At 46.7% G+C, this 27123-nt stretch overlaps 1 protein-coding gene across 1 annotated transcript in view; it reads right to left on the bottom strand.

Annotated features, from left to right (window-relative positions):
• Positions 1-27123, bottom strand: part of LOC148512599 (uncharacterized) — a 130303-nt gene that overhangs the window by 57118 nt on the left and 46062 nt on the right. Inside the window, exons 2-3 of the mRNA XM_088482020.1 lie at positions 9985-10063; positions 5275-5756 (exon numbers count right to left, since the gene is read on the bottom strand). Coding sequence (XP_088338146.1) covers positions 5275-5756; positions 9985-10063 — 561 coding nt within the window. The remainder of the gene's footprint in view (positions 1-5274; positions 5757-9984; positions 10064-27123) is intronic.

The raw sequence follows: 27123 nt of genomic DNA, 5'->3' as shown, positions 1-27123 counted from the left end.
GCTTAGCGAGCGGCCTGGAGGCCGACAAAAAAACAAAGAAAACCCCTGCCCTGGTTCAGAGCGAGCTCTCGCAAACAGCGAGCGCCTCTGAATCAGGCCCTAAGTCATCGCAGACCTGTATTTTCTAGTCTGACTCGCTCAGTTCTGTACAGACTCCAGTTCGTGCTCTATTAGAGCAGGAAGTCCATTCAGGCTTGCGAGAGCTGAGACCTTACCACAGGGTTTCCTCGCAAACCCGATGGCTCGATAAGCGCGACCATCGCCAAGCCGCCCGCAAAAGCTGTGGGTGGTCACCCACAGCTTAGCGAGCGGCCTGGAGGCCGACAAAAAACCAAAGAAAACCCCTGCCCTGATTCAGAGCGAGCGCCTCTGAATCAGGCCCTAAGTCATCGCAGACCTGTATTTTCTAGTCTGAGTCGCTCAGTTCTGTACAGACTCCAGTTCGTGACTGATGCTCGTTTATCCATTAGTAAAGCTTTCTAATACTCATTAGTGACCAGAATGGAAAGTGGAAGCAGCACTAATCCCATTTACTCTGTAGCCTTAGGTAACCCAGGTAAGAGTCCCAGACCGTAGGTCACGTATTGGAATACAACCATTCTTTCTGACAATGGCAAGTACTCCCTAAACTTACCCCGTGCAGAGCGCCTGTCATATTCACATTTACTAGGTGCATTACAGTAGATTGTCAGCTCCCATTGCATGTAATGATGGGGATGTCCCAGACTTTTTGATGTGGATAAAAAGGGGTGGTGCATTTTTTTTTTTGCATTGAGGCCCTGATTTAGAGATGTACATAGACCGGATGTTTACGTCCATCTCCGATGCTTTTAGACCTACACAGAAGCCGCACTGTGCATCTGCGGTCCGGGGCTGTAGATGACGCTCACAGTGCCATAAATGCAGCAGAATGATTGACATGCTGCTGGCACTTGGGGGCAGCAACGACAGGCAGAGTTACAGAAAATAGGGGCGTGTCAGCCCCTTTTTGCTTGGCACGTGTCCTTGGAATTGTTTTTTCACTGTATGGCACAATTAAATGTAGCAATCACCAATAGTTTTTCTTTAAATAGAAAGTCAAGTAGCTATTAAGTATGAATTTGATAGTCATGTCTCTATTCTCCTACACATCATCATCTACTTTTCAATACCTCTCTGGAGAGCAAACAAATATGGCTGCCACATGGTCGCAGTGGTCAGCATGTCATGTGATGGCAGAGCAGGGAGGAAGGATGTCACAGTACACAAAGCAGACACAAAACATATAGTCATACTTGCCTACCCTCTGTAACAGCCAGGAGGCTCAAGAAAATCAAGCGGTGCTCCCAGTTACCCAGAAAGGTGGACAAGTCTCCCAAAGGCTGGGGCCACTTGGCCAAGGCCACTCACTTTCCCAGGAAAGTTGGCAGTACAGGCGGCTGATGATGCAATTTGCGTTGAATTGCGTGGTCGTGGCTCTGCCCCATGCTTCACAATGCCAGCAATCACGACATTGCATAGCAAGGGAGGGGGGGGTGTTCGAATATGCAATCACATTGTCACACCCCCAAACCCTCCTACCTCCACTGAGCCACGCCCCCTGCAGTGCTGACCTGGCTGACTTCTTATGGAGGAGGCAGCCGGAAGGTCAACAAGTACGGATAAAGTATGGCTGCCAGACACTTTCAGTCTGCTACACAGATACAGACACACAGCTTGCGCAGAAAGTCATATCAAAGCATCTCTGTTTTCACATGACTTGCTGGGAGCCTACTGTATTTCAGCTGGTTTCGAAAGCGTATTACATTTTGTGCAATGCGACTGTGGTTGCCATAGCAATCACATAATTCCAGAAAATCTGAAGACTTATCAATCAGTAATAGCTGTCTGAAGAAACAAACCAAAGAGAAATTGTAAATATATCTTCTTCTTATAGCCTGTGTGAGAAAAAATATAGAAAGGGTTCTGTAGCTATAATTAGTAGAGGGTATAAAGGGGGTGACTAAACTAGAAAATGTATCTGTTTGTCATGGGGCCAGGAAGTTTCTCTCATACTAATGAGACCTGGTTTCTTAATATTACTGATAGATACTTCTACAGACTGTCCACAGTGTTACTGCCTTGGCAACCACAGTCACATGGTACATTATGCATTAAGCAGAGAGGCCGTGGAACACCCCCAAGAGCTCTGTTTTTACTCTGAGGTCTAGATTTATTAAGCAGCCATTCTAAAATTTTAGGGTCAAGACCACGGAAAGTCCACAGCCGGTGTTATTTCAACCTGGCTGTTGGCAAATGCATTTATGATAGCTGAAAATTGCAAGATTGTTGCACAACTAAACCTGCACAGACAATGGAGTGTTAAACATTCACAAGAAATATCCTTTATGTGATGCTAGGGGTTACAAAACACAACCAAAATTAATAAAACCAGAAAGTTTGAGCCAGTACTAGGGTAATCACAAATACAACCATTTATGTACACTAGGCTGCATTAAATTGAAGTTTGGCCATAGAAGAGGACTTAGATTAAGAAATAATTGATGGGATGTCATAATTAATGGGATAAACCCATTTACTGTTTTAGGATTCCTTTTCTGGTGTGTCGACGTAGTGCCCCCAGGTAACTGCAAATTCCACAACTGCAAACTCACATTTCTACTATGCAGGAGATAATAAAAATAACAAAGACTTAAAAAATAGCCAAAACTAAAAACTACGACACACCCCACACTGAACCCAGCTCCCCAGCAGTTTTCATCACCTTCTTTGGTGTCACCAGCTACAGGAGGGATTATTAAATAGTCAAAAACAGCTTTAATCAATTTTTTGCACCAGTTGAAAGTAAATGAAAGGGTTCCTCCCAAAGTTGGCAAGAACAGGAAACCCCACATATTGTGTTACTGCAACAAAACTATTTCCACAATGAAAGTCTGTCAAAACCCGTGGGGTAAACGTGCCCCTGTGAACTCAAGCTTGCGGCCCAATATTGCACCCCGGATAGATAAATAAAAAACAAATGCAATATCTGATAAGGATCCAACCAAAATCAAGAGGATCACTGTTATGGTGCATACACATGGGAGATGACCGTCAGCGATAACAATATCGCTGAACGAGCTGCCGGGTGTGCTGGTTGATCGATATCGACCATCCAACACACCACCAACCCACCAACGACGGCCAATGACGCGCGATCAAGGATGGCAGGTCCCTATAGTAACCTGGTTGAAATCGACCAGGTTGGCCTGCATGCGCGGGCGATGGACGATACCGTTATCGTCCATACGTGCCCCCGCATCACAGCTCATTGGTGGGTTGGAAGGGACCAATATATGCATGATATGAACGATAACGATATTATCGACAACGTTATCGTTCCTATCGAGCATTTTAATCATCCCGTGTATACGCACCATTAGACACGGAAGAAGTTACAGTCAATAGATGACCACAAAGATCCACCTTCACCAACTCAAAACAGTAGTGAGACTGGTGTAACAATCTGCAGTAATTGCACCTAATCTACCTATGTGATAACTTTCATAAGATCCATGTGATAAGTTTCATAAATTGCCAGAATAAAAAATAACCCTTATTTGGGTGTGTGTCACAGATTAGCATGTTAGAAATACCCGTTCTAGAAACTAGTATTATCGTTGTATTTCAGCACTCTATATATTGTGTACTAACTGCACATTATGATGCTAATTCCGGGGTTGGGGCGCAGAAGCGGCTGCAGCTGAGTCTATCTGCACGGTCGCCCATCTGTGAATTTAAGCAAATGCCGTCACAAAGTCCTTCCCATGTGTGCATTCGTGCATATGAATGAGCAAGCATTTGGACGCCCTCTGTCGGTATCCGTAGGCGCTGTAATACTGATTGGTGCGTGTTAGATGCAAAGCACCTTTGTGCGTACACTCTGGGCCTGATTCTGACCCGGTCGCAAGCGCTGTGCGCTCGCAACCGGGTCGATGGTGGGGCAGTGCGCATGCCCAAGACCCGGATAGCGATGGGCAATCCGTCGCTCCGAGTCTCGTACCAAAGGGGGCGTGCTGTCGATGTTGAGTGACAGCACGCCCTCTTTGGTGGACGGGCCGGGGGAGTGGCTGCCCAAACGGAGGCGTTCCCATGTGAATGCCTCCGTCTGGGGCCGGCCCCACTGACATCACGAGTGATGTCAGTGGGAGAGCTTTTGGCTCTGTTAGAACCGAGAACTCTCTGGGGCTTGCGGCAACGAGACCCTACCACAAGGGTCTCGTCGCAAGCCTGATGGTCTTGACCATCGCGACCATCTTCCTGGCCGCTCGCTATAGCTATGGGTGGTCACCCACACCTATGCGAGCGGCAAGGAGGCCGTTCTAAAAAAAAAAAAAAAAACGGCCCTGATTCAGAGCAAGCGCTCTGTCAGAGCGTCCGGCTCTGAATCAGGGCCTCTGTGTTACGAATGTGACGTAGCAGTTTTTAGGGATTTTCACGCACACGCAGTAGCAAAAACTCATTCATCTGTATGATATATTCAGCTGGTAGCTGTACCGGCAGCAGCTTGCGGCTTATTGTATCTCTCACTAAGGATATTAGAAGTCACCGGTGCCTTTAGGACCATATAAAAGGTTGATGCGCAAGCCTAATACACACAGTAGTTTACAGTGAGTACTTTGTAACATACAGTACAGAAGGTTGTTTTCACATTAAGTGGCATTAATACATATATCTATACAATAACCAATGGAGACCTGTCCTGTACTCCCCGCCCCAAAACACACACCTCAATGGCTCCCACCGCAGCAACAGAGAAAAGAGGAGAAGAACCCTGCAACACTGGGCCTGGCACAGGGTAAGTATTGTGGGTCCATCCATATTACTAAAGACACATATACTCACAAATACATTATTATTATCATTCATTTTTATGACACCACAAAATTCTGCAGCCCCCCCCATGCAGAAATGCAGCATAATAATAAGACATAGGGGACTGACGGATAAAGCAATTGTAGATTAGAGGACATTTAGGAAGACTAAAATAGAAGAACAGCAATACAGTAAGCAGAGCAGAGTATTTAAGAAATGAATATTACCGGTCACATGGCGCATTGTGTGCAGTGGAAGTGGAACAGATACTCCACCAAGATCCAGGCAATATACAGTACAAGACAGTCACACACTGTGCAGACAAGTGAGGTGCTGGGACAGAAAAGTGGGGTTCCTTCACCACTGCGCACAGCAGGTCACATGACCGGTCGCCACAAGGATCACTGTACACTGCTTGTATAACAGGCCTACTGTACGCACCTGTTGCATCTTTTCCAAGTCGAGGCTGGGTCTGCTGTTTTTGTCTCCGTAACCTTGTCTGTGTCTCTTACAGGGCATTCCTTGGTCAAAAGTGGAGCCCATACTAGAGAATATAAGAGGTCGAGAGGCCGGGTTCCGAGTTAAGGGCTGTAGTCTTTTAGGAGGGGAGGCACTAAACAGGACGGGGCTTGGGACTCCGTGGAGGCCATCAGCCTGCTCAACAGGCCTGAAGGACATCGCGCATAGATGCTTCACCTCCTCGTCGCTGGACGATGTGTTGTCGCTGTGGCAGCTCATTCGGCTGACTTGTGACCACTTGCGTTTCTCCGCCGCAAACTCCCGGCTGATGCGTTCAAGCTCCTCCTCCGAGCTGTGCCGGTCCAGGCCGGGGTGGAAGAGGGACCGCACTTTGCAGCACTGGTTCTCTTGGTTCTGTAGCTGGTTCGTCGCTAAAGGGGTCAGAATACAGTTTCGTCTTCTCTCTGTGGTGGGCAAACAAGAAACAGCGGGGAACGATGAGTTTGTCTGATTTTCACATGACTCCAACGTGGACAGATCGACGCGCGGTCAGCGGCTCGGCCGTCTCTAACAAATCTATTAGCAGCAAAAGAATCTATATTCGTTTCAAGCGCTATCCCATAATTAAACCAAATCTTCTACTGACCGCACTCGGCTTTATATCACTCGGAGGGATTAACAAACCTTGTGATCTGAATTTCTCAAGGACTCGTATTAAGGAGCTATAACTGCTATGGGATCCTGCTGCATTTTCTAGCGAATAAAAACGAGCTATTAAAGTTACACAGTTATCAAAATGAATACATAGAGCCCTATTTAACAAGGAGTGATAAGCGTTTTATCACTATTTACTAATGGTAAAAGGCGCTTTAGAACATTTCCGGCATCTATTGAGACAGTTACCGCAGTTTATCTAATTGGAGTGAGCTGCGCTTGGCTGCTTTCTCCTGCCCATACAAACTGTATGGGATTTGTATTTAACAACGGCAGTGTCTGAGGGGTCTATTTACTAAGCTTTGGATGGTGATAAAGCGAACGGTGATAAGGTACCAGCCAATCAGCTGCTAACTGTAATTTTTCAAACACAGCCTGTGACATCGCAGTTAGGAGCTGATTGGCTGGTACCAGGGGTTAAAGTGGGCCGGAGCTGCGTCCCGTCACTTTTATCTGGCGACGAAACCAGTTCCGCCCCCTCCGACCCACCTGACCCCAGCGCCGCAGGGAGGCTCCATTTGCCGTGCACAAGCTGAGATTTTGTTACCAGAGGGCGCCCGGCTTCCTCCCCGCAGCGCCAGCCGGAGGCTGGAGCTCACACCTGAGCTCCGGCTACCAGCTCCCGCAGTGCATTATGGGAGAGATGTCATGACGTCTCTCCCATAATTCCGAGAAACACCCAGCCGGACTGACGCGGGAGCGGGGCTTAAGGAAAGTATTTTTTTTTTTTTTGTGTAAGCGGCTGCTTATTGGGGGCATTACTACTGGGGGCAGTACTACTGGGGGCATTTACTCAGGGCAGTTACCATCGGGGGCACTACTACTAAGGGCATTTACTCGGGGGGACTACTACTGGGGGCATTACTATTGGCACTACTACAGGGGGCATTACTACTGGGAGCATTACTTCTACAGGGGGCATTACAACAGGTTGAACCACTCCTGGGGGCTGGGGTCACTGCATAAGGGGCACTACCACTACTGAGGGCACTGCATAAGGGGCATTACCACTGTGGGCACTGCATAAGGGGCACTACCACTACTGGGGGCACTGCATAAAGGGCACCGCTACTGGGGGTCACTGCATAAGGGGCACTACCGTGGGCACTGCATAAGGGGCACAGCTACAATGGGCATTGCAAAAGGGGTACTACTGCTGTGGGCATTATGTCTAAGGGGCACTACTGCTGTGGGCATTGTCTAAGGGGCACTGCTACTATGGGCATTATGTGTATTAGGGGCACTACTACTGTGGGCATTGTGTATAAGGGGCAGAAATGTGGGCATTGTGTAAAAGGGGCACTGCTGTGTGTCATACATGAATAAGGGACACTACTATGTGGTGTAATGTGAATTAGGGGTGAATCAAGATTGTGCTACTGTGTGGAGTAATTTGAATTGGGAATGCTATTGTGTGACCTAACCTCTTGTGACTATTCATAAACCTGTTTGAAAGCTGGCAGACTCCCTACTATGTGATGATGTCACAGGATGTTTCCCAGGAGCACACTGAGCATGCTCCTGCCAGTACATGGGTTGTTGCCACTCACATTAATTACTCATGAATATTCATGAGCCCTAGAAGGTAACTGACTTCATGCAGGTAATTTACAAAAAAAAACAAAATACTTATAGACATGCAGTTACTGTAATACACAATTATGTATGTTGTATGATGTCTGTTTAATCTAATGAGCGATTGCGTACAGATGACAGATACATCCAAAAATCTGATCAAACCCAAAATATACCCAATCTCATAAGATAAGGCATCTTGCAATAGTAAAAATGTACATGCAGAGGTTCCCATACCTTAAAAGGTAAAATAATGTATACTGTGCAGACAGGTGCAGTGCAGCCTAGTGCCAGCTATGTTTCTGCATTGTCAGCCATTTTAGGTGTCTGAAGGCTGTGCGCAAGGAGCCTGATATTATACCTTCCAACATTTTTAAAGAGATGATGTGAATAACATCAGTGCCACATAAACATGCCAACTATTCACAAGACAGAAAATAAATATGTCCGTGCCCGGCATTGCCCATATTATATATGGCACCAGCCTACCCTCCAACATGACCCATTCCATTAGGTACAAATTGCTCTGCTGCTGGACTTCCCACTTGATTAATGATTGCAGACACCTGTGTTGAGCTAGGTAATTGATGAGACAGGTGTTTCAGCACAGGTGTCTGCAATCATAAATTAAGAGGGAAGTCCAGGAGCAGAGCATTTTGTACCTAATGGAACGGGTCATGTTGGAGGGTCTACACCAGCAGCCCCACCCACTACAGTGACGCTCCGCCACTTTCAGGGCACCTATCGGGACAGTCGGCAGGTGTGTGCTATAATTAAGAAATATGAAGGGAGGGGGGGTTGATGTATCAAACAGTGAAAAGCGTGGAGAAGTGGACCAGTGGAGAAGTTGCCCATAGCAACCAATCAACTGGTACCTATCATTTTATAGAATGTACTTGATAATAAATGCTACCTCAAAGCGGATTGGTTGCTAGGAGATAGGGAGGGCTGGGTGTGATGACATGACTCACCACGAATCGTGTCATTATGGCTCTGCCTCCAACCCCTGCAATATATATTGCTGGGAATGGTGGAAACATTTTGTGGTGATAACAGGTTTATATGATTGGCATCTCTTTTTACTTGAATTTGCAACTTATTCACAACGGGATGCGACAAAACCGCTTCACGAGACGGGACTGATTAATTTGATATGTGACACCTGTACATTTGTGTGCGGCTGAGTCTGAATCTGTATACGAAGTGCTACGATGAAGCGGCCGCAGCATTTATTTATTTTTATTTTTTCAATCGAAGTTCCGTTGCACAGATTCAGACTGAATTTTGCCGTTTTGTTGCATCGTGACTAAAGGTGCGTATCCGATACACGAGAGAGGAACGACTGTACGATTACAACATTGTAATTGTTCAATCGTTCACCATCCTGTGCAGTAGATAATGTGCCCACACTGGGCCTGATTCAGACCCGCTCTAAATCGGGTCGATGGTGGCCCAGTGCGCATGCGCACGACGGAACCGGCTCCGTCGTGCGCATGAGCGAGACCCGGATAGCGACGGGCAAACCGTCGCTCCGGGTCTCGTAACAAAGGGGGCGTGCTGTCGATGTTGAGTGACAGCACGCCCCTTTTGGTGGGCGGGCCGGGGGAGTGGCTGCCCAAACGGAGGCATTCCCATGTGAACGCCTCCGTTTGGGGCCAGCCCCACTGACATCACGAGTGATGTCAGTGGGAGAGACTTCGGCTCTGTTTGAGACGAAATCTCTCTTGGGCTTGCGGCAATGAGACCCTACCACAAGCCCGTCGCAAACCATCATCCTGGCCGCTCGCATTAGCTGTGGGTGGCAACCCACAGCAATGCGAGCGGCCAGTAGGCCGCTCTAAAAAAAAAGAAGGACGGCCCAGATTCAGAGCCAGCGCTCTGTTAGAGCGTCCGGCTCTGAATCAGGGCCACTGTACGATATGTTGTTCAATGCAGGCACCCTCCCTCATCCCTGAACCTGTACAACCTGACAATCTTGGCAGGTTGGCCTGCATGATCAGGCTATGACAAATACCGACAACGACCAGCATTTTACTGCACGATTAATGAACGATTAATGAGCGATTGAACGATAACGATGTCGTAATCATTCAATCGCTCATTTTTCTCATGTAGTGGATGATACGCTGCTCGGCGCAGTACACTTGCACCAGGGGTCTTGCGCTGCATGGTGTATTGAGGTTAGGCATATGAAGATACACTTGTTAAAAAAAAACAACTAAATAATAAATAAAAAGCAGCCTTGATCAGTGCTTAATGGATAAAGGTCCCTAAAGTTCTCGGACACTTCTATTGCTAATAAGTTTCCGAAAACGTCCTATACAGTAGAGTTAGCCGGTCAAATACAGGTCACTGAAAGCTAAATATCGGACACTAGTGAAAACGTGCGAGCTTCTGTCTAACCTTTGTCAATCTGTGCAAGTTCCTGATTCTCTCCTTCAGAATCTTCACTATCGTCCTCATCACTCGGGGGGTATGAAATCTGCAGGAAGGAATAGATTATACTGTAAGTTCATGTTTTCTGTAAAGCGATCTCAGTTCTTTTGGATAAAAATTCTATACAAATATCATTCTATACAATGTGCCCAAAAAAGAAATCACTGACTGCACATGTTCTAAATCAGCCTTAAGCACACAGACGGAGTTCGCTAGCACATACATCTCGATCTGTCCGTCGGCTGACCACACTATCCGTGAAATGGGTGTTTTTGGGTGGAAACTGCGAGGCAACCATGCGATCGCACTAAATTGATCCCTATCCTGGGAGTGTTATGGGCGTCTACACCGATTTCAGTTCTCGTTCACAGTGGGCCTGATTCAGACCCGCTCGCAAGCGCTATGCTCTCCCAAGCGGGTTGATGATTGTGCATTGCGCACGCCGGCTCGCTACAAACGGGGCGGCTGTCGATGTTGATCGACAGCTTGCCCCGTTTTGTAGGCGGGGTGAGGGGGTGGCTGGACGTTCTGAAGGAACGCCTGCCATTTGTGGGTGGCCCTACTGACATCATCAGTGATGTCAGTAGAGAGCTTCCGGCTCTATTAGAGCAGGAAGCTCACTGGGGCTTGCGGCAGAGGAGACCCTACCACAAGGGTTTTGTCGCAAGCCCGATGGTAGCGACCATCATCTGGCCGCTCGCTAAAGCTGTGGGTGGCCACCCACAGACAGCCGGATTCTCACATTACCATACTGTAATAAGCTGTATCGGCGGCCAGGCGTATGCCTCCGATTCCAATGACAGCAGATCTAGCGTGTTGGGAAATGTGCTTAAACAGTGCGAGTTCAGATGTCTGCGCAAAATATTATCTACATAATAAACTATATCCACTTAAATGTATGTGTAACTGCATACAGTATGTACAGTATTATTATCAGGATCGTTAATTTGGCTCTTTAAATTTATCGTCCCTGACAATAAAAAGTGTCCCTAAAGAGTCTATTTACAGTTGGAAATGGCGCGGATCCTCGCAGGAGCAGTCTCCTGGCGCGGGTATATGTGACTGAAGACTGTTTTCCCAATTACTGTGTATTACGATTAATAGATCACTTATTGCACTATGTACTGTGGTGGGTTCCTGGAACCATTTCTAAATCATAAAATCTGCAATAAACTTTTACTTAGGAGAACTTCCCCTCGTGTTTGCAAATCTGCGTGAGCTTCCCAAAAACTGCTGCCGAAAAGTGCAGGGGTTTAAAAAGTCCCTCATCTCCCTTGTACAGGAGGATCAGATCAGGCCCTTCCGAAAAAATAACCAGCTGCAGCTGGTTCCCACCTCCAGGACCCATGCCAACACAGTTATGGGAAAACTTAAATTAAAAACACAGACATTTGATGCCAAAAGCTAAATTTACGATAGAAGTAGGTGGGGGGATGGTGATTGTTATTATGGGGCTTATTTAATAACACGGTCAATAGTGCATATGCGCTGTGCCCTATAGCAATTAAAAGAGACGAGTAACACTCAGCTACCTCTGCATTTATTTTTTTTTAATAAATCCAGATTATATCTAATAGTCCCCTAAATTGTAACCAGGTGCTAAACATAATGGCATCGATGAAGAATCTTCTCAGACCCCCAAGTACCACACTTCTGTCTAGGGACGGCCACCGGAAGGGCGCAAATTGAATTGTTGCTGCGTTTCCGCCACAGTTAGATGGCATGTAACAACCATCATTTGAGAACTATTCAGTGGTTTAAGCCATCGATGGTACATTCGTCTGCATGCGCGGAGGAGCAGGATAGTTTGCACATGCACAAATAAGAGCTGTCACTGACTCACTCCGGCAATCATCAGAAAAGAACTTTGGGTAAAACAATAGGAACAGCAGCAGCAAACAATGGTGGCAACCATCACATTCATGTAATTGAATCGGCCATCCCTACTCCCTCTGTCTGGGGGTTTCCAGAATCTGACCCTCATCTCTTTAAACCGTCTATCGGATGAGGTGTGTCATGCGTGCAAAACACTTACCCTTAAACTAAAGTAAATAAAGACGCTGAGACGTAGATTTGGTAGATAACTTAATGGCGATTTATTGGAGCAATAATTATTTATTATTTATTTAAGGATGTATGGTGGCAAAGAAAGAACGGCCAGAAATCAGCCAAATCTGCAATGCCCACACACAAACAACAACAGGCACAGCAGGCGTATATTGCCCAGGGTGCACGACCATAACTATAGAAACCTTTATAAGCAACAAAAGGTATCGCTCACCTTCTACCTTGACTACCCACCCGTTTGGGTGATGATATTGCCCCCCGTTAGGTTGGTACAGCCAACTACCAGGCAACGAAGGGAGCGCACCTCAACTAAATAATTGCACCCGGACTGGTGACCTGCCGTTCTTTCCCGCCATACTAAAGCCAAATCCAAAACAGAAACAATGGCAGAAGCAAAAGGGGCGGGAGGGTGGGAAACCTGGAAACAAAGAGGATTTGGCCCACACTTCTATCCCTTATATAAACTTTCCCTATCAAACACGCCCCCGCTTGCTATAGGCTACCTACCCAAGTGATTTGCATACATGCCAGCCCCCATCCTAGAGGTTTAAGCTACCTCTTTTCTTATGCTAATCATTCGGTTCTTCGTCTGCTCCGAATAACATAAGAGTCCTCGGGTAACGTTTTGGAAAGTAGTCCCTGCAACGGCCCTTTCACTTCATCCAACTGGCTATAAACTGTGAAACGGATGTGGTATGACTTGTCGACATTCAAACTGTCGACACCAGGATATCAGGTACTGAATGTCAACAGAGTGTCAACATGGTCATTAGGTCGACAACCAATATGTGGACATGCATTTAGGTCGACATGGTTAAAAATGTCAACATATTTTTTTATTTGTTTGTTTTTTAGCCTAATTTAATCAATAAAATCATGATGTCGACCTTCTGAATGTCCACAAGTTAACTAGATACCCTGCAAAATGACTGCATTAGAGATCCACGGGCCTATTCATCATCGAAGGCCATAAGGTGAAGTACTGAACTTGCTGCGAGGGATGTTTAAGTATCCAACTCGCAGCGGGGGAAAAGTGACATCGGAGCAATTCATCATTGCTCCGGTGAGAGGACAACTGCTCCGAAAAGCAGTTGTCCCCGTGGTTAGTATCGCAGCTATTTCTGTAGCTGCGTTACTTACCTGCCAGTGTTCCCTGTCGCCCCGGCTACGCATGCGTGACCTCGGATCACGCATGCACAAAGCCACCAGGGAGGTAGTGAGGAGGCGGCAGAGGGATCCGCTCTGATCCCTCTTCGCACCCCCAGAACTCACTCCAATAGGAAGGAGCGGGGATCCAAGAACAAGCGCCATCTGAAGATGGCGTTTGTTCTCGGCAGCAAACTCCGAAAACTTTCAGTTTTCGGAGTTTGCTGAATACCAAGGGGGTCCTATCAGACCCCTCATGATGAATGGCCCAGTAAGTTAAATATGCGGCAACTAGTGTTTCCGCATGGTTACCGGGCCATTTATCATTTGATGAATAGGCCCCATAGGGGCCTATTCATCAACACTAAAATAACATTTTTAAGGACATTTTCCTTAAATAACGTTATTTTGATATTCATGTAGCCACTTAGCACAGGAGATATCACAGATATCTCCTTGCTAAGTTCCCCTGCGTTAATTTCCACACTCCCCATACATTAGTACATTAGTATACATTAGTATGGGTACATTAGTACATTAGTATGGGGATGTGGAAATTGTGGTATTCATCAAATTCCGAAAATTATCAATTTTCGGAATTTGATGCAGTTACTATTCGCCACTGTGAGGTGGCGAAGAGCAGGTGAAACTTACCTGTATCCGCGTGTGCAGGTCCCCCGACGAGTCCCTCCGGCGCTCTGCTCCGTCCTCAGGCTCCGGAGGCTGGTCGGACATGTGTGCTCCCCAGCAGAGCACAAGAAAGTTTAGACAAAAATAAAAAAAAAAAAATTTTTTTCTAATCTGTCATGTGGTCTGCCGGGAAACCACATGACAGACCAGCAGGACGGAGCCGGAGGCTGCTGCGCGGACAGGTAAGTCGGGGGGGGGAGGTGAGCGGAGGGGGGTCGGGGGGGGTACACAAACTTAACGCATCTGTAGGCAGTGCTGCGCATGCGCTGGTTTTACAGATGTAACAGCGCATGCACAGCACTGTTTCCAGATGCGATAAGGTAGTGTAGAGAGGGAAAAGTATCTATTTCCCAAAAAGCTGTCATCGCAAAAATGACAGCTTTTCGGAATAGATACTTATGGAGAGGTGGAATGATGAATTCCACCTATAATTAGCTAGAACTCCATGAGAGTTCTAAAGCTAATTATCTCCAGAGAATTTTTAGGTTTAATGAATAGGCCCCATAGTACGGCTGATACTTTGGGTAAAACATGCCTTTAGCTTCCAGAAACACAAATGTATTTCTTTTTGCTAGAAATCAGGATTTTCTCCACCAATATAGACTATAACGCTGGGGACGAACAATATAGCTGCACATTGCATACAGTAGCTATAGTGTGTAATTGTTATTGTGTAGCTTGGGTGGGTTTCCAGCTGTGATAGCTGGCTGGCAGGGCATGCTGCAACTTGTAGTTCTACAACAGCTGACACAGTGATAGACTGACTACGGCTACTCTAGAACCAGCCCCAATGGCCTGGGAAACACTTGGCCGTCTGCAGTCCCAATGAAGGCTGGGAAAACTGTGTTCAGCAGCTGAGCGGATATCCAGATTCCAGCGTAGAGGATGCGGCACAGGGCAGGCTGCGCTCACTCGTACAATGTGCAGGAAGAGAGCGCGGAGGGGAGAGCAGGCATTACACAAGTCTCAGAGCAGAAGGCTTAAAGGCCCCATTATTATTATTATTACATTTTATTTATAGGGAGCCGAAAGTGTTCCGCAGCACCGTACATACATCAACAGTGGGACAGTACAGGGAACACAGAACATTACATTATATACAGTAACCAAAATATAAACAGAGCACTAGTAACAATGAGCAACACAAATCTCCATACACAATACAGCTGGGAAGGTGAAGGCTGTCATTGCTACAGAAGAGAGAGTGAGTAGGGAGGAGGACCCTGCTCCTAGGAGCTTACAATCTAGGGCGTTACTAGCTTTTGTGCAGGGATTCCTCTCTCTCGCACTGTCGGAGACCCGTCCTTACTGGCTTCAGGAATGGTTAGACAATTATATTATTTCAGAGTTCTTCTACTCTAGTAACTACATTATGCCTGGAGACAAACAGCATTATTCCTGTTACATAAAGTCCCCCTATGATACAGAACTGTGTTATGGGATTTGAATTACTAAAACATTATTGTGTCTTTTTTGTTTAAAATCCAGGACTAGAGGTCTCTGCAGGCAGACGTACGGTCCCCGGAGAGCCAGGCCGCTATTACATTTCATTAGAACGCCACCGAGATATTTCACAGCCCTAGAACTCTACACACGGTCTAACAATACGCTGTTTGTGTAAATGGGCAGACACATACGGGAGAGAGTGAGCTGCCTACTAGGGTCTTATAAACCAGGTCAAAAATGATTATACTAAACTATTCTGATGGATTTATCTTCATTACAAATCACTGATTGGAGCTCACAGGGTTAATATTAAACAAGAAAAAACAAATGAAAAACACCTTTGTACTTTCTGTGAAAGCACTGAGGGGTCTATTTACTAAGCCTTGGATTGAGATAAAGTACCAACCAACCAGCTCCTGTCATTTTTCAAACTGACATGGCAGTTAGGAGCTGATTGGCTGGTACTTTATCATCGTTTACTTTATCTCCATCAAGGCTCAGTAAATAGACCCCTGTATGCCATGTACCTTTCAATATCATTATATGGGAAAGATTTCTGGACTGCACACCCTGAGTATATATATAATGGGAGGTGCTACCTGATGAGATAAATTGCAGGCACAAAAACAGACAAATCTCAGGTGCACAACTCCAAATTATTAATAATATATAAATGCAATACAATTTTGCAATCAATAGAGGTTTTTAGCATAATCTTGGCCAAGGTTATGGGCCTACCCACCATATCCAGGTAACCTCTGTAGGGTAGGTCCCTAACATACTACGATTCAAATCCAGAGCGCAGGATACCCCCAAACTAGCCCAGCTAAGCCACCCCAGGGCACCGCCATAGTAAGAAAAGTGCAGTGTGAAAGAGATAGTTAGGAGCAGCTACTGCTGCATATAAAGAATGAAAATAAAGTGAGGTACATATATAATAAACAAACAGTGAAGGGTTAAAATGTGTTATAAAAGAAAAATGTGTTATAATGCGGTGCCCTGAAACAGATCAACAAAGACAATCCAGGGGGACCCACGCCCCAAAAATGAACCAAAGTTGCACTACAGTATATAAAACTTGTAGGACTTACCTAGAATTGTGCCTATTACTAGTGTGCATATTCATTACAAGACTCCATGCTTTTAAACCAATAAGGTAGGGGTGCTAATCCAGACTGAGGGCGTCTCCTTTCCCTCAGGTGTGCAATAAAGCACATTAAATAGAGTATATGGGAAAGATTTCTGGACTGCACACCCTGAGTATATATATAATGGGAGGTGCTACCTGATGAGACAAATTGCAGGCACAAAAACAGACAAATCTCAGGTGCACAACTCCAAATTAAACCTTTCAATATCATCCTTATGTAAAGCGGGATAAGGTAAAATTAGGGGCGTGGCCACTCAAGGTGGGAACATGCTCAGTGCTTGAGATAGGCCCCTCCCCTAAAAGGATCTTGGCACCATGGTAAGCAAGGCCTTCATTGGGGTTAGGGGGGGGTTATTATCTAGGGGTGCCACTCTATCCAGGAAGCCCAGACTAATCAGGGGGCTAGGATTTGCCAGCGGGTCAATGATCCTGGGCTCCAGCCTCCCGGGGAACATGGCATGTGGCTAGTAAAAAGACTAGTTGGATTCCAAGCAATGGTCGTGGAGCCAGAACGCAGAATGGCCCAACGGCTAGGATTAAAGAAGAGGTCACACAGTACACTGCACCGATCGCAAGTAGTGAGGCATGCAACTGCCTGAACTAATGGGCCTATGGGAAGCCTAACATGGCTGTGGAGCAATCACATGATCACTCACTGAATCAGACTCCCCATTGTCCTTAGTAACCATGTAGGGTATGCAGTCACTCCAGACAGTGTATTATGAAAGACATTTAAAATGAGATGATTCACAAAAAAATTTGGATAATGAAATAACCAACTAAAAAATCCCCAAAACATCCAACAAATTGTAAGATCAGCAAACGCATAGACTCCTTTAACTTTTCTGATGGATTCAGGAGCTTGATGAGGTCTGATGGTGACTGACTCATGGTCTCTAAACCAACTTTGTCTGACATAGGGCGTGGAATTATCCTGTAATCTACCAGGGCAGTGGGTTCACCTTGCAAGGCAGCCAGCATGGAGTTCCCTTTAAAAGAACATCTATCTAGCTTTGAGGGCTCTCCCATATATGAGACTCCCTCTTTCAAACCAGGGGTTCATAGAGTAATTCACGCACCCTGTCCAACAGCTGGCGTTGAGTAATGACACCGTTATGAAATTACAGTTACAGGGAAAACAATAGTAGCAATGATATGATGCAGGCTCAGCCAGGAAAATGCTATTCTTATGTTGGTTACATGACCGCAGTAAGAGACATGGGATAATTCATGTGACAGGATGCTGCCAAGTCCTTAATCTCGACAGTTTATCTGTGGTTTTCCCGCTCAGTCTTGGGGTTCCCTTCTGCTGCCAGTAATCTGACATTACTAAAGAATCCTACTGGTGTCACTTGGCCACAAGACACTCAACAACTGCTATTGTCAACTGCGGGGTTAGTTGTAGGAGAGTGGTCATTGCCACCACCAGGCTCTTTCACCGCCACATGGGACCGATGACTTCAGGGCGGTTGGGATAGCATCTGCAGCACCTCATTGCTGGTGACTGTGGTTTGTTGGTTGGTTCCTTACTTACTGTATGATCAGTACCGCAGGGTAGCAGGGAGAGAGTTGACTCTGAACGTTGGGTTCAAGACAGTTCAGCCAGGGGAACAGTAAAGAGTTTATCTGTACAGAAAGCCACAGGATTACAGCATGTTAAAGGCATCATGCAAGATCTTGTAAGTGCCACAGAATGGTACTTCTTGCTCCTACAGCGTCCTTGCATTGACTATTACACATCAAGATGTGGTACATTTGGTACATACAGAAGTACAAGATGGTTCACACTTACAATGTACTCTACTGCTTCTTTTTATACACTCTTTAAAAACATGTTGTAAGGGTGTAATCCACTAAATCTAGACTGGAAGATTAATGTTTAAATCTCCTGCCCAGTATACAGTATATCCAGGAGCCCTAATCTGGTTTGTGGCACCCCTCCAATAGATGGGATTCCCGACACCCGCCATTGTAAATGCGCTCTGGAGCTGCCATACTGCAGCTACCTGTACGGTGATTACATACTGCTCCTGCAGCTCTTCCACTGGATCACCAGGGATGGGATCCAAGGCAGCTGACTCTCTTCCCTCCTCCAAGTCTTGGTCCTGTTTTATAACATTATATACAGTTTCGTATATTTAATAAATATCTGATATTTGGAGCCAAAAAGTGCAAAAATTAATAAATAAATATGTAATTTCAAAGTCCTACCTACCATCACCTTAGGGCAACCACTTCATTACTATCAATGAGTACGCTATGGGAGTATAGGGGCATCACCATAGTCCATATTTAGAGGTTACGAGGCTACCAATGCAGCCTATCCATTAAATAAGAATTAGTGACATCACTGAGAAGGCAGCCTATGCATTCACTAGGAACTAATAACATCACTGAGAATGCAGCCTATCCATTCACTAGGAACCAGTGACATCACTGAGGTTGCTAATCCATTCACTGGAAACCTGTGACATCACTGAAAATGCAGCCTATCAACTAACAAGGAACCAGTGACATTGCTGAGAATGCAGCCTATCCAATCACTAAGGACAATACCACATCACTGAGAATGCAGACTATCCATCACTAGGAACCAGTGACATTACTGAGTATGCAGCCTATCCATTTCTGCTCCATGAATCGGGATAGGGAGCGTGTCTATGTCACAGTGAGGGCAAATACTTGTCCATTGTTTCACACGCCAGTTACAGCAGCAGTGAACAGGAGATATTTCTCAGGATAGGAATAGTGGGACAGAGCCCTGAAATCGGGACTGTCCCAGCAAAATCGGGGCAGTTGGAAGGGACGCGAGATTCCAAATTTACCGGTCAGTTTTCAGCAGAAGTGGTGCTGCCAATATCTGCAGCTCATCTCACTATCAGTTGGAGGATAATCCAGGGGCCGTGTCCTTTATCTGTAAAACATGCGAGATCACGTGGGCTGGTAATCTAGACAGCACAAGCTTGTTTTTTGAAATGGACAATTTTTAGTACAAGTCACAGTGAATATACATAGTTGTGATGGAACAAATGAGTGCACTGTTATTGTCACCACGTATGATCAGGACCAGGTTCACGTCAGGCCTGGTAGACAAATGCTCTCTGTATACATGGCATAGCGGTGCCTGGTAATACTCAGCTCGCCTCATGTAGTAAACCCAGTTATAACTTATTAGCTGTTCCACAGACGTCACCTGCAGAGGCCCATTTCTCCGTTACTAAGATCTATGGATTTATAACTCTATACATAACTAAACTAGGGGTGAGCGGGTTCGGATTTCTGAAATCCGAACCCCCCCGAGCCCCCCCGATCCGAGTCCGATCCGAGTCAGGCTCGACTTTTCCCGCCTGACTCGGATCTGAAATCGAGGCAAAACGTCATCATCCCGCCTTCCGAGTCTCGCGGGTTTTGGATCCTATATAAGGTACCCGCGTCTGCGCCATTTTCTCACTCGGCTGTGGACAGTGAAGAGGGAGGGTGGGAGTTAGGGCTGTGTAGTGTAGTGTAGTGTAGTGTAGTGCTGCTGTTGTCCACTACTTCAAAGTCCATAGGGGCTGGCTGTGTTGTGCTGTGCTGCTGTTGTTAATAGGGGCTGTGTCCACTACTTCAAAGTCCATAGGGGCTGGCTGGACTGTGTTGTGCAGTCAGTTCTCCATAGGGGCTGTGTCCACTCCAAAGTCCTGTGCAGTGTCCCAGTCCTAAAGGAGTGCTGTAGTGTTGTCCAGGGGGTGCTCTGTCCATCAGGGGTGCTCCCCCCAAGTGCTAAAAAAATAATATATTTTCTGTGTTTGTGAATTGTGTGCGCAGTAGCCGCACGTGCATCAACAAAGTAGTGCCAAGCGTGCGCCTGTGTCATAAGTAAAGGGCCGGCTGGCTTGACCGTTAAAGGGTGCTGTAACCCCCGAAAGTACACTCCAGTCCAAACCAAAAAAAAATTATTTTCTGTGTTTGTGAATTGTGTGCGCAGTAGCCGCACGTGCATCAACAAAGTAGTGCCAAGCGTGCGCCTGTGTCATAAGTAAAGGGCCGGCTGGCTTGACCGTTAAGGGTGCTGTAACCCCCGAAAGTACACTCCAGTCCAAACCCAAAAAAAAATTATTTTCTGTGTTTGTGAATTGTGTGCGCAGTAGCCGCACGTGCATCAACAAAGTAGTGCCAAGCGTGCGCCTGTGTCATAAGTAAAGGGCCGGCTGGCTTGACCGTTAAGGGTGCTGTAACCCCCGAAAGTACACTCCAGTCCAAACCAAAAAAAAAATTATTTTCTGTGTTTGTGAATTGTGTGCGCAGTAGCCGCACGTGCATCAACAAAGTAGTGCCAAGCGTGCGCCTGTGTCATAAGTAAAGGGCCGGCTGGCTTGACCGTTAAGGGTGCTGTAACCCCCGAAAGTACACTCCAGTCCAAACCAAAAAAAAAATTATTTTCTGTGTTTGTGAATTGTGTGCGCAGTAGCCGCACGTGCATCAACAAAGTAGTGCCAAGCGTGCGCCTGTGTCATAAGTAAAGGGCCGGCTGGCTTGACCGTTAAAGGGTGCTGTAACCCCCGAAGTACACTCCAGTCCAAACCAAAAAAAAAATTATTTTCTGTGTTTGTGAATTGTGTGCGCAGTAGCCGCACGTGCATCAACAAAGTAGTGCCAAGCGTGCGCCTGTGTCATAAGTAAAGGGCCGGCTGGCTTGACCGTTAAAGGGTGCTGTAACCCCCGAAAGTACACTCCAGTCCAAACCAAAAAAAAATTATTTTCTGTGTTTGTGAATTGTGTGCGCAGTAGCCGCACGTGCATCAACAAAGTAGTGCCAAGCGTGCGCCTGTGTCATAAGTAAAGGGCCGGCTGGCTTGACCGTTAAGAGTGCTGTAACCCCCGAGAGTACACTCCAGTCCAAACCAAAAAAAAATTTATTTTCTGTGTTTGTGAATTGTGTGCGCAGTAGCCGCACGTGCATCAACAAAGTAGTGCCAAGCGTGCGCCTGTGTCATAAGTAAAGGGCCGGCTGGCTTGACCGTTAAGGGTGCTGTAACCCCCGAAAGTACACTCCAGTCCAAACCAAAAAAAAAATTATTTTCTGTGTTTGTGAATTGTGTGCACAGTAGCCACACGTGCATCAACAAAGTAGTGCCAAGCGTGCGCCTGTGTCATAAGTAAAGGGCCGGCTGGCTTGACCGTTAAAGGGTGCTGTAACCCCCAAAGTACACTCCAGTCCAAACCAAAAAAAAAATTATTTTCTGTGTTTGTGAATTGTGTGCGCAGTAGCCGCACGTGCATCAACAAAGTAGTGCCAAGCGTGCGCCTGTGTCATAAGTAAAGGGCCGGCTGGCTTGACCGTTAAAGGGTGCTGTAACCCCCGAAAGTACACTCCAGTCCAAACCAAAAAAAAATTATTTTCTGTGTTTGTGAATTGTGTGCGCAGTAGCCGCACGTGCATCAACAAAGTAGTGCCAAGCGTGCGCCTGTGTCATAAGTAAAGGGCCGGCTGGCTTGACCGTTAAGGGTGCTGTAACCCCCGAGAGTACACTCCAGTCCAAACCAAAAAAAAAATTATTTTCTGTGTTTGTGAATTGTGTGCGCAGTAGCCGCACATGCATCAACAAAGTAGTGCCAAGCGTGCACCTGTGTCATAAGTAAAGGGCCGGCTGGCTTGACCGTTAAGGGTGCTGTAACCCCCGAAAGTACACTCCAGTCCAAACCAAAAAAAAAATTATTTTCTGTGTTTGTGAATTGTGTGCGCAGTAGCCGCACGTGCATCAACAAAGTAGTGCCAAGCGTGCGCCTGTGTCATAAGTAAAGGGCCGGTTGGCTTGACCATTAAAGGGTGCTGTAACCCCCAAAGTACACTCCAGTCCAAACCAAAAAAAAAATAATTTTCTGTGTTTGTGAATTGTGTGCGCAGTAGCCGCACGTGCATCAACAAAGTAGTGCCAAGCGTGCGCCTGTGTCATAAGTAAAGGGCCGGCTGGCTTGACCGTTAAAGGGTGCTGTAACCCCCGAAAGTACACTCCAGTCCAAACCAAAAAAAAATTATTTTCTGTGTTTGTGAATTGTGTGCGCAGTAGCCGCACGTGCATCAACAAAGTAGTGCCAAGCGTGCGCCTGTGTCATAAGTAAAGGGCCGGCTGGCTTGACCGTTAAGGGTGCTGTAACCCCCGAGAGTACACTCCAGTCCAAACCAAAAAAAAAATTATTTTCTGTGTTTGTGAATTGTGTGCGCAGTAGCCGCACGTGCATCAACAAAGTAGTGCCAAGCGTGCGCCTGTGTCATAAGTAAAGGGCCGGCTGGCTTGACCGTTAAGGGTGCTGTAACCCCCGAAAGTACACTCCAGTCCAAACCAAAAAAAAAATTATTTTCTGTGTTTGTGAATTGTGTGCGCAGTAGCCGCACGTGCATCAACAAAGTAGTGCCAAGCGTGCGCCTGTGTCATAAGTAAAGGGCCGACTGGCTTGACCGTTAAAGGGTGCTGTAACCCCCAAAGTACACTCCAGTCCAAACCAAAAAAAAAATTATTTTCTGTGTTTGTGAATTGTGTGCGCAGTAGCCGCACGTGCATCAACAAAGTAGTGCCAAGCGTGCGCCTGTGTCATAAGTAAAGGGCCGGCTGGCTTGACCGTTAAAGGGTGCTGTAACCCCCGAAAGTACACTCCAGTCCAAACCAAAAAAAAAATTATTTTCTGTGTTTGTGAATTGTGTGCGCAGTAGCCGCACGTGCATCAACAAAGTAGTGCCAAGCGTGCGCCTGTGTCATAAGTAAAGGGCCGGCTGGCTTGACAATTAAAGGGTGCTGTAACCCCCAAAGTACACTCCAGTCCAAACCCAAAAAAAAATTATTTTCTGTGTTTGTGAATTGTGTGCGCAGTAGCCGCACGTGCATCAACAAAGTAGTGCCAAGAGTGCGCCTGTGTCATAAGGGCCGGCTGGCTTGACCGTTAAAGGGTGCTGTAACCCCCAAAGTACACTCCAGTCCAAACCAAAAAAAAAATTATTTTCTGTGTTTAGCCGCACGTATATATCAAATCGATATAACATAAATGGAGGACCAAACTTTCTCCGATAAAAATAAAATAGAGAAAGATCAAGAACCACTTCCTCCTAGTGCTGAAGCTGCTGCCACTAGTCATGACATAGACGATAACATGCCATCAACGTCGTCTGCCAAGGCCGATGCCCAATGTCATAGTAGAGGGCACATACAATCCCAAATGGCAAAGTTCAGGAAAATGACCTTGAAAAAGACATTTAAATCAGCTGAAGAGAAACGTAAACTTGCCAATATGCCATTTACGACACGGAGTGGCAAGGAACGGCTAAGGTCGATCCCTAGTATGTTCATGACTAGTGGTTCAGCTTCACATGACGATGGAAGCCCTCCTCCCACTAAAAAAATCAAAAGAGTTAAGCTGGCAAAAGCACAGCGAAGAACTATGCTTTCTAAGAAGATATCACAAATCCCCAAGGAGAGTCCAAGTGTGGTGGTGGTTGCGATGCCTGACCTTCCCAGCACTGGACGGGAAGAGGTGGCTCTTTCCACCATTTGCACGCCCCCTGCAAGTGCTGAAAGGAGCACCCACAGTCCACTTGCTGATATGCAAATTGAAGATGTCACTGTTGAAGTACAACAGGATGAGGATACTGGTGTAGCTGGCGCTGAGGAGGAAGTTGGCGAGGAGGATTCTGATGGTGATGTGGTTTGTTTAAATCAGGCTCCGGGGGAGACAGTTGTTGTCCGTGGGATGAAAAAGCCCATCACGGTCATGCCTGGGCAGAAGACCAAACATTCCACCTCTTTGGTCTGGCAATATTTCTATCCAAATCCGGACAACAACTGTCTTGCCATATGTACCATATGTAAAGGTGAAATAAGTAGGGGTAGGGACGTCAACCACCTAGGAACATCCTCCCTTATACGGCACCTGCAGCGCGTTCATAAAAAGTTACTGTCAAGTTCAGAAACTTTGGCTAAGACCGTAAGCAGTCCAGGGACACCTAAATCCCGTTGTCCTGTTGTATCCAAGCGCCTGCAAACCACACCGTCAACTCCCTCCTCGTCAATTTCCTCCTTAGTCAGGATCGGAAGTAGTCCTGCAGGCCATGTCACTGGCATGACTGACTCTCCTATCCGGGATTCCTCTGGAGGATCCTGCATTGCTACGCCTACTGCTGCCGCTGCTGCTGTTGCTGCTGCTGGGAGTCGTTCATCATTCCAGAGAGGAAGTAGGAACACCACTACTTTTACTAAACAATTGACCCTCCAACAGTCCTTAGCGAGGAGGATGAAGTACGACAGCAGTCATCCTGAAGCAAAACGTATAACTGAGGCCTTGACTGCTATGTTGGTGTTAGACGTGCGTCCGGTATCCGCCATTAGTGCAGTGGGATTTAGACAATTGATGGAGGTAGTGTGTCCCCGGTTCCAAATCCCGTCTAGATTCCACTTCACTAGGCAGGCGATACCGAGACTGTACAGAAACGTCAGAAAAAGTGTCCTCAGTGTCCTGAAAAATGCCGTTGTACACAATGTCCACTTAACCACGGACATGTGGACAAGTGGAACAGGGCAGACTAAGGACTATATGACTGTGACAGCCCACTGGGTAGATGTATCACCTTACGCAGCAACAGCAGCAGCGTCACCAGTAGCAGCATCTCAGAAACGCCAGCTCGTTACAAGGCAGGCTACGCTGTGTATCACCGGTTTCAGTAAGAGGCACACCGCCGACAACCTCTTAGAGAAACTGAGGGAAATCATCGCCCAGTGGCTTACCCCACTTAGACTCTCCTGGGGATTTGTGATATCTGACAACGCCACCAATATTGTGCGGGCATTACATCTGGGCAAATTCCAGCACGTCCCATGTTTTGCTCACACAATAAACTTGGTGGTGCAGAATTTTCTGAAAAGCGACAGGGGCGTGCAGGAGACGCTTTGGGTGGCCCGAAAAATTTCTGGCCACTTTCGCCATTCAGCGACTGCGTGCCGAAGACTGGAGCGCCAGCAAACACTCTTGAACCTGCCCCGCCATCACCTGAAGCAAGAGGTTGTGACGCGGTGGAACTCAACCCTCTATATGCTTCAGAGGATGGAGGAGCAGCAAAAGGCCATACAAGCCTATACATCCACCTATGACATAGGCAAAGGAGGGGGTATGCACCTGACTCAAGCGCAGTGGAGAATGATTTCCGTGTTGTGCAAGGTTCTCCAGCCCTTCGAACTTGCCACACGTGAAGTCAGTTCAGACACAGCCAGCTTGAGTCAGGTCATTCCCCTCATCAGGCTTTTGCAGAAGCAGCTGGAGAAAGTGAAGGAGGAGCTAAGACGGAGCGATTCCGCTCGGCATGTGGGACTTGTGGATGAAGCCCTTCATTCGCTTTGCCAGGATTCCAGGGTGGTCAATCTGTTGAAATCAGACCACTACATTTTGGCCACCGTGCTTGATCCTAGGTTTAAAGCCTATGTGGTGTCTCTCTTTCCGGCCGACACAAGCCTGCAGAGGTGCAAAGACCTGCTGGTGAACACACTGTCAGCTGAAGCGGAACGTGACACGTCAACGGCTCCTTCTTCATTTTCTCCCGCAACTGGGGCTGCCAGGAAAAAACTTAGGTATCCTAAGCAACCCGCTGGCGGTGATGCAGGGCAGGCAGGACCAAGTTTGGACATCTGGTCCGGACTGAAGGACCTGGCAACAATTTCTGACATGTCTACTGTCACTGCATATGATACTGTCACCATTGACAGAATGGTGGAGGATTACATCGGTGACAGCATCCAAGTAGGCATGTCAGACAGTCCATACCTGTACTGGCAGGAAAAAGAGGCAATTTGGAGGCCCCTGTACAAGCTGGCTCTATTTTACCTTAGTTGCCCCCCCTCCAGTGTGTACTCCGAAAGAGTGTTTAGTGCAGCCGGGAACCTTGTCAGCGAAAGGCGTAGGAGGTTGCTTCCACAGAATGTGGAGAAGATGATGTTCATCAAAATGAATTATCAGCTCTTCCAGGGAGACCAGCCTCCAGAAGGTACAGAGGGACCTGTGGTGGTGGATTCAAGTGGGGACGAGTTAATACTTTGTGAGGATGAGGATGTACACACTGAAGAGGGTGAGGAATCGGTGGATGAGGAGGATGAGGATGACATCTTGCCTCCGTAGAGCCAGTTTGTGCAGGGACACATTAATTGCCAGCTTGTTTTGTGGGGGCCCAAACGAACCAATCATTTCAGCCACAGTTGTGTGGCAGACCCTGGCGCTGAAATGATTGATTTGTTAAAGTGTGCATGTCCTGTTTATACAACATAAGGGTGGGTGGGAGGGCCCAAGGACAATTCCATCTTGCACTTCTTTTTTTTCTTTGCATTATGTACAGTTTGGGGCCTAGTTTTTCTAACTGCTATCCTGTCTGCCACTGCAGTGTCACTCCTAGATGGGTCACGTGTTTGTGCCGCCCACTCGTGTCGCTTAGCATAGTCATCCAGCTACCTCGGTGCAACCTTTTGGACATGAAAACACTATTGTGAGGTGTGAGGTGTTCAGAATAGACTGGAAATGAGTGGAAATTAAGGTTATTGAGGTTAATAATAGCATAGGAGCAGAGAAACCAACAAATTCTGTGATTTTAGCTGTTT

Source organism: Taudactylus pleione, unplaced genomic scaffold, assembly GCF_031769625.1.
Source record: "Taudactylus pleione unplaced genomic scaffold, aTauple2 ptg000280l, whole genome shotgun sequence".
Taxonomy (NCBI): Eukaryota; Metazoa; Chordata; class Amphibia; order Anura; family Myobatrachidae; genus Taudactylus; species Taudactylus pleione.
The sequence above is the reverse complement of the archived record's forward strand: the minus strand, read 5'-3'. Positions and strand labels throughout refer to the sequence as shown.